Source organism: Athene cunicularia, assembly GCF_003259725.1.
Source record: "Athene cunicularia isolate RWA chromosome 1 unlocalized genomic scaffold, athCun1 chr1_part1, whole genome shotgun sequence".
Classification (NCBI taxonomy): Eukaryota; Metazoa; Chordata; class Aves; order Strigiformes; family Strigidae; genus Athene; species Athene cunicularia.
The window spans coordinates 19,533,135-19,547,248 of record NW_020799091.1 but is presented as its reverse complement, the minus strand read 5'-3'; the positions used below and the strand labels follow the sequence as shown (position 1 = coordinate 19,547,248).

Here is a 14,114-nt window from a genome sequence, read left to right as displayed (position 1 = left end):
TCTTATGTAACTTGAGCTATCTTTTTTAAAAGCCTCCTCAAATGCAGGGAGAGAGATGAGCTGTGTCTTTCCTTGGTCCTTCTATATCCTTTCCTTCTCCCTTTTGAAAGGAAGTGATGTGACATTTCTTACTTAAGTATATTAGCAAAAACAAGGTCAAACAAAATGTCTTGTATTTGAACAGAGGGTACTGAGGCCTGTTTTAGGTTTAGACTCTCAAACAAGCTTTTGGCTTTCGACAGGTTGCTGAGATGTTCTTTTCTCCTTGCTTACTTGTGATAGTTTCAACAAACCTGATGAATGGAATAGTTGATCATCCTGGATGTGCAGATGAGCTGTTTTAGGTGCAGACCATTAAATGCAAGACCATTTGATGTGAACAATGTAATCTGAGCTCTTGAGGAAGACATACTGTTTTAGTTACAGTTTATATGATGCATTAAAATAATTCCTTTCTGATGGGAGAGGTAGAAACATTCTTCCCTTTGTCAAGCTCAGAGAATTTTTTTTTTTGTAGCAGAAAAAGAAACTTGGGTTTTTCACTGAAATTATCTATTTGGAAATTTGTTTAAATTTCCGAGTATGTGAAACCAATAAATCAGTAAAACTTTCCACATTCTTGAGAGAGTTCTTTAAAGTTGAAACTTTTAATCCTAACTTTGAAAATTTACTATACAATAAAATAAAAAGTAACATGTTTTCATGCTCAGTCTTCTAAAAATGTAGGCTCTCTAATCTGTTTCAAAATGTGCTTTTAGTTTAGTGATTATGGTTATAATTAAGGGACTAGTTAGAAAAACTGTAGCTATAAAGTATAAACATGGCAACCACAATACTTCTTAGAGCAAACTGGAGAGTCTGTATCCAAGTTTAATGTTTTTATGAACTTGCACTACAATGAGATACAGTACAGTTGGTGTTTATTCTAAACAAAAGGAAAAAAAAAAAGTTAATAGTTCTTAAGAATTTGCATAATTGATCAAGACCCACAGGAAAATTGAGGACTGGAGAAATTTTTTATCTCTTCTAACTTTGCTTCTCCTACTTCAGACTAGTTGTGTAGGCTACCAGTAGAGGCTAGATTGCTCACCCATGGCAAATTCCATCTCCCTGTGAGACCTGTCTTAGGGTGAAGATGACTATCTTGTTAAAAATATATTTTGAATGTCTGAATTGTGGCTAACTTTGAGAACTTTATTTGTAGGTGTTGCTCAGAAAAGGGAGCTAACAACTTTGTTTTTCATCAGCTGTTTACAATGATTTAGATTATAGGCCACTGTTTTCTACCTCTTTTAAGGTAAAAAGACAGATTAAAAACCAATACTTGCTTTTTTGACCCTCTCAGTTGGTAATTTTTTTTTAACATACACGTACATCTTTGACTTGGCTAATGGAGAATAAGATGATGATCAGCACTTTCTTGAATGAAGAAACAGTTTCTTTCAGCTGTTAAAAATCAGGATATTGTTACTTAGTGTGATAAAGAATCGCAGTCAAATAGTTCTGGAAAATTGCTAATGCCGCTTTTCTGTTTGGCTGCCTCAGAATTTCAGCCATAGATTCTAGGATAACAACAAGCATCTGACATCCCACTGATTTAAATTTAAAACATCTGTTATGCTACTTTATTGTTTATCTTCTAGTTCCTCTTTAAAACTCTGTTTTCTATAGTACCTACAAAAATCTTGACAATAGTCATATTAAAAGAATGTTAAGAGCTTCAACTTTGGATAGGAGGACAAATAAGATACGGGACTTGTCTCTTCTTTGGTTTCCTCAGAGAGCCAAAAGGGCAGACTAAGTTTCTCACACCTTCTTATATACATTTATCCATCTTCAAGTCAAAAATATGTTGAGAAACAATGTCTTTTCAGCTTGGATCTGCTTGCCTTTACACATTGTACCAGAGAGGTGATGAAATCTTCATCCTTGGAGATGCTGAGACTTTAGACAGAGCCTTGAGAAGCCTCATCAGAGTTGGCTTTGCTTTGAGCACAGGTTGGACCAGATGACCTCTGGAGGTCTCTCCCAATTGAAATGACTCTCTTACAGTCAGGGAAAACAATAAATTCTGTGAAAGTATGGCTGATACTTCCGATTTTCTCTGGAAAGAAAACATAAGTAAACAGTCAACATCAAACAGCATTAAAAAAGGAGCCTGTCATCACTGGAATGAGTCATAAGCCAAGTAACAATACATAAATGAATAACAATGTAATTATGGATGATAGTGTGCTATATATATGCATTTAAAAATGTGCAAACAAATCTATGAACAATGACATTGCATGTGGATGTAATTTGTCTACCTCTTGAGTTTTTTGGCGTATGGTAAGCTATATTTTTTATAGTATTAAATGCAAGTCCCTATTATCAATTTGTTTTCAGCAGGAGTTTATAAACTGAACTTTTCCAGGTGTGACACTGCACTTAACCACATGGAAAATGATAAAATGGTGTGTTACTTTTAATAAGGTAATTGTGGTTTTTTTTTCAGGACCTGCAGAACAACATGGCTATTATCAAATATGAATTTTTTTTTTTTTCTGCTTGGTTTTCTCTCCTTCTGACCCTATTTAATGTATAATTTCAATTCTGATGATCAGTATATTGGATATACAGTATTTAGTTTGAAAAAATGCTTCATATAATAAAGGATGTGTTCATTCTTCAATTTTTGGTGGTGATTGGATTTTTATTTTTTCTATTTTTTTTAAGCTGTTTGTTATTAATAATATCAGATTTCTTCCATCATACTTCAAAAAATGCCAAACAATTTAAAGGATTTAAAAGATCACTTCTGTTTTTTGTTTGCTTTCTCCTTACAGGCCTGGCAGCTGCGATTCAGTCATCTTGTGGGGTATGGTGCCAAATATTACTCCTACCTCATGTCTAGGGCTGTTGCCTCCATGGTGTGGAAACAGTGTTTTGCTCAGGACCCGTTTGATAGGTAAGACCAGAGAAAATATTAAGTAGAAAGAAGTGTCATGCTACTTGCTTCTGGAAAACATGAAACAAATGAGGCCATATAGGTTAATGGCCTTTTTTAGTGACAGTTAGTTTTTAAGCCTTTTTTTTCAGTTTTTAAGAGGATTACAAAACAGGAAATAACCAAAGTATGAAGTGTGCTTTGGGACATGTTCATTGGTGCAAAAAAATTCATGTTGGTGTTTTAAAATACAGGTGTGCCAGTTGGGAGGCACTGAATCCATATTTAGATGTAATTAGAGAGCTTGATTTTCATAGATAGCTAATTAATTGTAATTTTCTATTGAAATCAAAGCAACTGTGGGTATTTAGGCTTCATGTCACCAACTTCAAAGCTAAGTATAGCTATCCTACTTACTTTGCTTTGTGAAATTAAAAGTAAATTGTGAGATCACAAATTGTAAGTATTCTTATACCTTAGCTGAATGTTCAGAGCATTGTAACAGCAGTTCCACTTGGAGCAATGAAAGCTGAAATGTTGTACACAAATTAACTTTTATAAACACCCACACATATTCATATATATAAAATATGTCTAGTTCAGTTACTCATAGTACAATTTTAAATATAATTTGAATTTGAGGAGTCAGTGTGGAATCAAGGCAGTCGTTGTTTCAGGGTGGAAAATTTCATTTGATCTCTTTCTCTGAGTTATGTCAAGATCCTAGAAGCAAATCTGACTGAAAGCTGAACAGGTTGCATTTGCAGATGGCTCTAACATCTGTGTTTCTCCAGGGCAATGGGTGAGCGTTATCGTAGAGAGATGCTGGCACACGGCGGTGGAAAAGAGCCCATACTTATGGTTCAAGGTAGAAGAAAATTAGAACTCTTTTATTTCCTTGCTTAGGGAGGAAATTATTTAACTGCATTTTACAATTTGGTCTTTTTAGTTATGATTTTAATTGGATTTATGAAAGAAACTTGTTAATTTATTTAGTTAAGTGGACTGGTTATCAACTTTGTCATGGTCAGTAGAACTCCTTGTGATATACAGAATAAAAACACACACAGTTGGGGTGAAGTGTTTGAAAGGGTTGTATTACAAGGCTGTCTAAAGAATTCAGAACAAGAGTATCTCTTTCTTGAAGGAAGACAGATGACACCATTTTTGGATACAAAAAATGAGTAACTTTTATTATTAATTCCATGTATGTAAATCAGGTTATTCTGTATAGAAGAATTTGAACTTGTTTGGCCTTGTAATTTTAGCATCATCAAAATAGCTTTGGTTATATCAGTACTTTGAGTATCCATTCTCATGCAATAGAAGTCCGAAGACTCTAATAAAGAAGACTGGAAGTCCAAAGACTGTAATAAAGTTCATTATTCCTCACAATACCATATTTGCCTTTTGAATTTGGAAAACAACTTCTAAAAATAATTCATAGTGATAGCAAAAATACCATACTTCATATATTAAAAAAATAAAGTTTTATTACTCAGGAGAATTAAACAAGTTTGAGAAACTGCTGACATTATCTCAAATCAGGATAAAGACTTTCCTCTGTAATGTTGCAGTATTCAAACCAAACATTTTTGCATTAGTGTAGCTGTTCCTGATATGAGCACTTGGTAAGTACTTCATCTAATGGGACATCTTTCAAGTCGCTCTGAAATTCTTAATATTAAGATGAATATTAATTAATTGGCCTCTGTTCACTCTGGTTTGGTAGACTGGAAATTTTGAGGGGTTTTTTTTCTACAGATAAGGAAGACAGTGGCAATGGATCTGTATTTCACCATGAAATTGGCACAGTTTCATAACTGGAACACTTCAGTTCTTTGACCTATCTGTTTCAATTTGAGGCCATGACCTCTGGTCTCCTTAGACATATTATTCTCTAGATTTCTAGAATAGTCTATTTATATTTCTGATCTACAGGGTTGCTTTTCATTCAGCATGACTTTGCAAACTTGCCTTTCTTTACTGTTCTTGAAGAATCTGTGTTTGTAATTTCAAAAAACTGTAGCCCATATTTGTGGATTAAGTAGTTGCAAGACATGAATATGTATCTTTACAAGTAAATCCAATTATTATATTCTCAGTCATATGGTAGAGAAAGGAAGAATGTTTTTAAATGCTAGTTATGCTTATCTCTTCTATTTCTGGGATGTATTTTTAATTTTACTGAGCATGGAATCTTCCTGGAATGTCCTAGAGGCTATGTTGAAGTTGCTGGCAGTGTGCTTCCTTGAATGAAGTATTATTTGAATGAATTGTGCTAAATTCATCTGTGGATGGGCTTATATAAAATCTGTGGAAGTATGGCTGGCTTTCCCCCTTGCATGTGAGTGAACACTGGAACATGGTACAACTGGGGCTGAGAGTATGCATCAGGTATTTTAGATAAATGTTGCTTCTGAAAAAGTGGCATCTTAGTCCAGGAAATTCCAAGTTTATTTTAAGTTTAAAGGAAATCCAAAGATGATGAAGTCTGGCAAGGTACAGTGTAAGCACACCAACAATTTTAACTTTTGTAATGCAGTAATTAGATGTTTTAAGCATTTCAGTATTCATAGTCCTCATGTTTATAGTCCTTAATTCATTTAGTGCAGATGGTACATTGGTGAGTTGTCAGGACCAATGGTGAATGATGAAGAGGTGATAGCAGTGCAGCTTGGGCTTTGAAGAAGATAGCAAGCTAATCTATGTCTAAGGAATAGTTGTGCATACTGCAGGGCAGTGAACTTGACATTAGTGGTAGAATAATGGGATTTGATGATATGACCAAAAAAAATCTATGTACAAAGATATGTAGTTTTAAAGATACTTAATTTAAATCAGTAAATCCATAAACCACTAAATGGAACTGTGTGTCACTTTAAGGTTAGTAACTGGAGTGTACCTGCTTGGTGTGCTTGTTCACATGTAGTTGGAGAACCAGATAGCAGTAACTCATCTGTGTCAGCATGAGTGATACTAGTGATAAGGGAACAGGCTGGGATTTACAAAAAATGGAAGAAGTTTTAAAGATGTTTTCACAAAATTACAGAATCATAGAATAGTTGAGGTTGGAAGTGACCTCTGGAGGTCATGTAGTCCAACTCCTCTGCTCAAGAAGGGCTTCCTAGAGCTGGTTGCCCAGGACCGTATCCAGATGGCTTTTAAATATCTTCAAGGAGGGAGACTGTGCAGCCTCAAGGTGCAACCTGTGCCAGTCCTTGGTCACCATCACAGGGAAAAAGTGCTGATATTCAGAGGGAACCTCCTGTGTGTCAGTTTGTACCCATTGCCTCTGATCCTGTCACTGGGCACCACTGAAAAAAGCCTGGTTCTATCCTATTTGAACCCTCCTTCCAGGTATTTATATTCATTAGTACAGTTGCCTCTTCTCTAGGCTGAACAGTCCCAGCTCTTTCAGCCCTTTCTGGTGGAAGAGGTGCTCCAGTCCCTTCATCATCTTCATGGCCCTTTGTTGGACTCTCTCCAGTAACTCCATGTCCCTCTTGTACTGAGGAGGCCAGCACTTGAGCACAGCATTCCAGGTGTGGCCTCACCAGTGCAAAGACGAGGGGAAGGATCACCTCCCTTGACCTGCTGGCAATACTGTGCCTAATGCGCCCCAGGATGCCATTCCCCTTCTTTGCAGCAAGGGCCCACTGCTGACTGATGTTCAACTTGGTGTCCACCAAGACCCCCAGGTCGTTTTCTGCAAAGCTGCTTTCTTGCTGGGTAGCCCCCAGCATATGTTGGTGCCTGGAGTTGTTCCTCTTCAGATGCAGGACTTAATACTTCTCTTTGTGAACTCTGTCCCATCATCCAAATCATTGAAGAAAGGCTGAGAGAGTTGGGGTTGTTTAGCCTAGAGAAGAGAAGGCTTTAGGAAGACCTTATAGTGGCCTTCTATTACTTAAAGGGGGCCTACAGGAGAGATGGGGAGTGACTTTTTATCAGGGAGTGTAGTGATAGGATGAGGGCTAATGGTTTCAAACTGAAAGAGGGTAGATTTAGACTAGATATTAGGAAGAAATTCTTTCCTGTGAGGGTGATGAGACACTGGCAGAGGTTGCCCAGAGAAGCTGTGGCTGCCCCTTCCCTGGCAGTGCTCAAGGCCAGGCTGGACGGGGCTTTGAGCAACCTGGTCTAGTGGAAGGTGTCCCTGCCCATGGCAGGGGGGTTGGAACTAGATGATCTTTGAGGTTCCTTTGAACCCAAACCAGTCTATGATTCTGTGTCAAACAGGACTGGACCCCGTATTGATCCCTGGGGTATACCGCTAGTTACTGGACTCCAGCTCCCTCTGAGCTTGGCCATTCAAACAGATTTTAAACCACCTCACTCTCTGACCATCCAGCTCATACCTCACAGCTTCTCTGTGAGGATCCTTACAGGAGACACTGTCAGAAACCTTGCTGAAGTCTGGGTAGACAATACCTATGACTCTCCCCTCATCTACTAGGTCATTTGTTCCATCACATAAGAATATCAAGTTGGTTATGTATGACTTGCCCTTGATGAATCCTTGGTGATTATTCCCGATGACTGTTTTTGTTGTTGTTGTTATTGTTGATGAGCCTGGAAATGGTTTCCAGGATTAGCTGCTCCACCACTTTTGTAGGGATTGAGGTGAGACTGACTAGCCTGTAGTTCCCTGGATTCTCCTTCTTGCCCTTCTTGAAGATAGAAGTGACATTTGCTTTTCCTCCAGTCTTTTGTCACTTCTCCCACTGGCTGTGATTGATGAAAGTTTACTGAGACTTGCCTCGCAGTGCCTTCTGCTAGCTCCTTCAGCACTCATGGGTGCATTGCATCAGGGTCTGTCAGCTTATGTGCATCCAGTTTGCTTAAGTATTCTCTGAGTGGATCCTCTTCCATTGAGGGTACATCTTTCTTGTTTCAGATTATCTCCTTGGCCACTTTTGTATTCTGAATTTCACTTTTATACTCTATGTTTCTTTAATGCTGCTTTAAACAGAAATTTTAAAAGATATTCAAGATCATAAAAATAACCAGAATTCATCAGCAGATTCTTTGCCTGGGCATATGGTGATGTTCATTTGTAGACAGTGCAAAACTTAAGCAAGCATGCTTGAATGAATCCCTGACAAATGAAATTGAGGTGACTCAGTTCTTCTGACAAGTTAATAATTTGATTGTTTGGGATTATTTGATGTTAAATTGTAGAACATGCATGATGGAAAAGCTTAATATATATTTATACTTAATTGCTCTGTATTTATTATAAAAATTGAGAATTTAAGAAGAAAAGAACAGTTCTTTAATTTGCTTAGGTTCAATCAGCTTCTGAGTCCTTTTGTTGCATTTTTTTTCCTTTTCATTATGGATGTTCCAGAATACTTGATTTCCATCTTTTTTTTTGTTTTCATCAGTTGCAGAACTGCACTCCCATAGCAGATGACCAAACAGATTCCTGATTAAGACAGATTTCACCAAACTTAAAAGCTTGTTGATTTTACTCTTCTTCAGGGAAACAGTCCAGATTCTGTGCTCACTAGTGCCATATTTCAAAAACCTTAAGTTCCGTAGGCTGTTATTTCAGGCATTTTCTTTTATATAAAGAAATGCGCTTGTACAAGTCTGACTTTTGGATGCATGTATGTAGCCTCACCCTTGAAGTGCTTCCGTATCTCATTGTGAAGTTAGCCGTATTCATTGACTGATAACAGATAACTTGACAAGTGCGTTTCATTTATACAGGTTTTTTGTTATGATTTTCTTCTCAGAAGTTATCTATTGTCTTTCTTTTGTATTTGGATATGACCCTAGCTTTTAATCTTTCTCCCACATGATTCTGTAGATGTACTGATGAGGGAGGATAAAGGATCTGACCTGCCATCCAGTGGTGTTACTGACAAGATTCCTGTTTGGACTAGTCTTTAATTAGAAAACACAATATACTTTTTTATTGTTTGGATTTGATTCTCTTGGCATTTGTTTACATTAAAAAAAAACCCCAACCCACCCAACGAAAAAACAACACAAATGCTTTATGAAACCTTTTCTAACGTTTTTCTGAAGTGACCACTTTTATCTTACCCCTTTGATACTCTGCAAAATGCAGAAATAGTCACAAATATGGATAGCAGGAGCAATTAAAAATGAGTGAACAATGCTTTGTCCAAGAGGCTTGTGCTTTTTTTGTTGGTTTTTTTTGTTTGATTCCTCTGTCATTTTTGGGTTGACCACATACATGGCTCTGGTAGACTCTCTCCTTTCCAGGACTACATGGCATTAGGGATTTCAAATTCCTTTAAAGGTACGTAATCCTGGTGTCCCTTCCAGGTCCAGTTGTGTGCTGGTTGCAGGTCTGAACAAGATTCAGGTGTGCACCATCCCTCCCCCTCTCCTTTGGCACTCCCTGCCTGGAAGGAAATGCAGGTACATAGGCAGAAAGTGAATTGCAGTGTAAAAAGTGATGATCTGGGAACTGGGAGCATGGAACACATCCTGGAGTGAGCTCCTCCTGCAGTTTTGATGTAGTCACATTGCCCTTTGGGTCTCTAAAAAAGTCCTCATGCAAAGTACATATGAAGTTGTGTTCTTGATTTGTAATGCTGGTTATATTGCAGAGAGTCATACTCAGCTGTGTACATACATGGTAATCAAACCAACTGAATGTGTAAATAAACATGCATTTGCTCCAATGCAGTTTGAAAATTTGTTTTTCCATGCCTCAAATTGTATTTTGAATAATAATTATGATTTGAAGAGGCTGTAAAAGTCTTCAGATAATTTTATGTCTCTTTGAAAGTATAAGAAATATGCATAAATCCTAAAAGGTGATGTGAACGGCAACATATGTTAACCCAAACTACACAGACCCAAAATAATTAGTGTTCCAAAGGGGCAGAGGCCAAATTTTGCCGCAGGCTTTATTCTTCTCCCAGTTTTCAGTGATTGTAGGTTATAGCTAACCATCTCTCAAAAGGGTGTGGTTAACCACAGTGCTGTAATGTGAAAGAAAACTTCAAAGCAGAGAAGATAAGCTATGCAGTTGCCTTAGGCTTGGGAGAGACTGAGCTGAAATAGGATTTGGGCTCAATGTATAAAATACACTCCTAGATTTTAAAACTGCAACCATCAGACCTTGTGGACATCTTACTAAATCATTTAGACTAAAGTGCTGAGTACTTAACAATATATCAAAGCTGATCTTGCTTTGATATATTTTAATGGAGTTTAAAGGGAGACATGACCATTCTTAACACATCTGTATAGAGTAAGAGGTTAAAACATGGAAATACCATCAGTGTCTGTTTCTTTTGGAGTTGTCTACCCTAAAATCTGTAGCTATTTATTTCATAAGGGCATGATCATTTTACTACTGTAGGAGTTCTTCAGCAATGACTTCAGTTACTCTTCATCCTTCCCTTGCAAAAGCAAATTCTCCTAGTGTCTGCTTTTGATGTCAGTGATAGGAAAATTGTAATGCAGTAGACCACTAATGCAAGAAATATGAAATTGGTTTGTATTATCAAAAGTTGGAACTACTAGATAGGAGGTCATTTGACATCACTATTGCCAGAATGATTTTGAATTCTCCTATGTATTTAAAAACAAACCATATGGAGTCTAAATGAATGCAATTTCTAACAAGTTTTGAGTGAGATTTGGTAAGACTCTATTCAGCTACAGTAGAATACATCCAAGTGTACTATAGTTAATAATATTTCTTTTATTTATTTTGTAATATTCAGGGTTGTGATTTGAATGTTTTTTTTGCGATTTGCCATTTTTATGTAAGAGGAAAATCACATCTACTTGAAGATAATCCCAGCATCAGTCCCTTCTCTTCCTCCTAATCATTATACTCTTAGCTTTTCTTCTGCAACATATTGATAATAATAGTTTTAAGAATTGTTTGCAGGAGAATAAGTTTTAGTGTGTCAAAAGAATTGGCTAAACATCATCCAGGCTGGCTGTTTTTTTATAAGTCATTTTTGGAAGGGCTTTTTTGTATTTTGGGGAGTGGTGGTTATGTCTGTTATGGCCATCTTTATATATTGTCTATGCAGCATTACAGTTATCTCTCCATATTGATATCTGATAGAAAAGGGCATATTGGCTACAGAAAAATGGTTCTTTCATCTTAAAAATTGAAAGGAAGGAATAATTTCACCAATTTGAGATTTTTATACCTGAGCTGGTCATCCAGGTTTCCTTTCTGGGATACAGGGAAAACTAGGTTCTTCATAGGCACAACTCAACATAAAATAGACCTCTGAAAAGGGTCAGGTGAGTGGCACCCATGAAGGTCTTCTGACTGTTCAGTCTCTAGAAATAGGGCCGGTTAGTTCAGATGTCAATATCTGAGGCAAAATGAGGCCAAAAAAGGCAAAATGAGTTGTACTGTTGGGGCTGGACTGCTCCAACTGAGTTTAAGACTGATCTCCAATAGTCATGCATGACAGTACATGTTCTAGTGGGCTGCCAGCCATGTCACCTTCTTAAGGCATTTTCTCCACTTCTGAGAAAACTGCAGGAAAATAATACAAGTTTAAACTGGAGATTTTCCAAGGCTGTTAGGGAGCAAATATGCATGTCCTCCAGCCAGCCCACTCAGGAACTTGAGAGAGGGAGTCTGCAAGAGGCCATGGCTCTCTGGGGAGGTTAGATTAGTAGCTGGTATCTAGACACATCTGTTTCTCAGCCCAGCATATATCAAGCCATTTTTCATTGTGAATTAAAAGTAATTCCACAGCAATTTTGCTAACATTAGAGTAGATGACAAGTTTACCAAGTATTTGGAAATATTAATTCTGTTCTCTTTCATTTTGAAAATGATGCAAACTTAATTTAATAGCATTTCAGTCAGCCTATACATAGTACGAGATTTGTGTTGTGTTTAGTGCTCAGTATTAATCTACTGGGTCATAGAAATTTATGTTGATACTTGCAACATGTTTAAATCAGATTGAAATGGGATTCTGTGAGGTTTTAGCAAGAAAATTCTTTTTGGTTGCTCACATGGAATTACCTCAAGCTGGTCTGTTTCCTGGTGGGTTTTGAATCATTGTGTTATAGTAAAAGATTCCGGTCTTTTAGCTGCATGCGATTATAATTTCCACTGAAAGCAAATACTGCTGAGGATGTGAAAGAATATAAAATTCTGTTCAGTAGGTATGCCGATCAGAAAGGGTAGAACAAGGTTATATTTACATTGGCAGTTGTCAGAAAGAACAGATCACTTCAAAGAAGTATGAAGATGAAATTTTACATTATTTGGCAGCTGTACTGTTTTGTTTTTTTTTTCTGGTACAAGTAATCCAGTAAATTTCCATATATAATCTTGAAAATGTTAATAACAGCAAAAAGATCAACATTAATATAATGTTAAGTACAAAGAAACACCTGAAAATAATTTACAGGATATATTCTCATGCTTTCTAAAAACTGGGATTCTGGGGAGGAAGGTGTGAGATATTTAGCTTCTCTGTTTATGGAATTACCTGACAAAGTACTTGAGCATGATTCTTCATTATGCTAATTTCCCTGTCTGCTATTCTGTAGCCATATGCTACAGCTAACAGATGAACTAATTAAAGTTCTTAATAAAAGGTAAGTCCTGGTACTGTAAAAAAACAAAACTAAAACTGCAGTGCAACTGAAAATGCTTTTGTTTGGGTATGTTTCATGCCTTGTGAATAACTTCAGATATTTGTACTTTAATTACTAAATTAAATGCTTTTAAGATATGTAACACCTTGAGAAAATACATTGTTTTTTCTGTCTCTGCCAGACCTGAGTCTCAGCAGATAAGGATTTAGGTACCTGCTCAATCACTGATTTATTCCAGTCATTTGGAAATGACTGAGTCTATGGTTACATTGCTTTAAAATGGGTATATTTCCCTGCTTAAGCAAAATTGTAATGACAAAAATCAGTTAACAGCCTTGAAACCTGTCAATTCTGTGATAATATGTAACAGGTAGCTGGAGGAAATTAAATAATCCCTATACATTATAATTACATTTATTTCTTGACAAAGAAATATGATATCAGTTTCTGTCTTCTGTGGCATTAAAAGTTAGCTAGTGGTAAGTGTTGTTGTTATTGTCAAAGCTTTCAAGGTCACAGTATTCTTGCTAAGAGTGTTGTCTTGGTTTTGTAGGTATGCTTCAGAAATTGCCTTCAGTTGAAGATTTTGTGGATGCTCTTGTTTCAGACTTAGACCAGGACTTCGAAACATTTATCACAGACTCATAAAAATGTTCAACAGAACTGAATTCTTTTATGGAAGATTGCATATGTCTTTGTAATTATGGATAAAATGCCGTTGTGACTTGTTCTGCTTCCTGGTGAACACTTGTAAAAGTTTGAATATTCGTGTTGGTGGAACAATAATAAATAATTTCTTTTAATCACCTGGTTTCATTTATGAAGATGATGGCTTTCTGTTGCATAGGAATTTGAGAGAACAAGTCCTCTAACATGTACTGTTAAAAAATTTGGTCTTGTTGAAAGAGCTGATTAAATGGGAATTGAACTCATCCTCAGGGTGAGTGGAGTGGTATGAATGGTCTTTTGGTACGCACATTGCATTCAGTATTAGGACATACGTGTTGAGTGTCATTACCCATCAACTGGGTCCTTCTGTCCTTTTATCTGTTATTTGGGTGTGTTTGTTTTATTGTGTAGGGGTTGTTCAGTTTTGCCCACTTTACCTTAAGGGCTTTACTGGATGAAGTCTATCGTGTTTCAGTGAATATGGATTTGCAGGCGTTTTGGTGATTCCATTGCAGAGAACAATTACTATGGAAATGTGTTGGCAATGTTGCTGCATAGGTATGGCCTGAATCTGGTCCCTGCATGTTTGTTCACATGGAGTTTCCTTTTAATAATGGATGAGTGCTAGGGAACTGTTTAAAGTATAGAAGGACAGGTGTTGGGGGAGAGAAGTTCATTCAAAACAAAGATGTTTTTCCAGGATAGGCTGAAGCAGTTTAAGGTTGCACACTATATAGTGGGTGATGAACAACAGAAATACTATCAGTAGGGTTTTATTTTTCTCTTGAGGTAAATTATGAAATGGTATTTGAGTGCCTATTAAAAAAAAAAAAGTTATTAATTTTTTCTCTAGAAATGGCCTTGTCTTTTAGGGGTCCTCTGTAGGTTGTTACAGCAGAAAGGCAGCGAAAGAAGCATGAGAGGAAGAGAAACAAGG

General features: G+C 36.8%; 1 protein-coding gene across 1 annotated transcript in view; it reads left to right on the top strand.

Moving 5' to 3' along the window:
* The window catches only part of MIPEP (mitochondrial intermediate peptidase), a gene marked incomplete at its 5' end in the record, with an annotated part of 79,628 nt that extends 65,741 nt beyond the window's left edge, over positions 1-13,887 (top strand). The window contains 3 exons of the mRNA XM_026858373.1: positions 2,829-2,950; positions 3,724-3,797; positions 13,062-13,887. Of these exons, the coding sequence (XP_026714174.1) occupies positions 2,829-2,950; positions 3,724-3,797; positions 13,062-13,156 (291 nt within the window). The remainder of the gene's footprint in view (positions 1-2,828; positions 2,951-3,723; positions 3,798-13,061) is intronic.
* Positions 13,888-14,114: the final 227 nt, after the last annotated feature.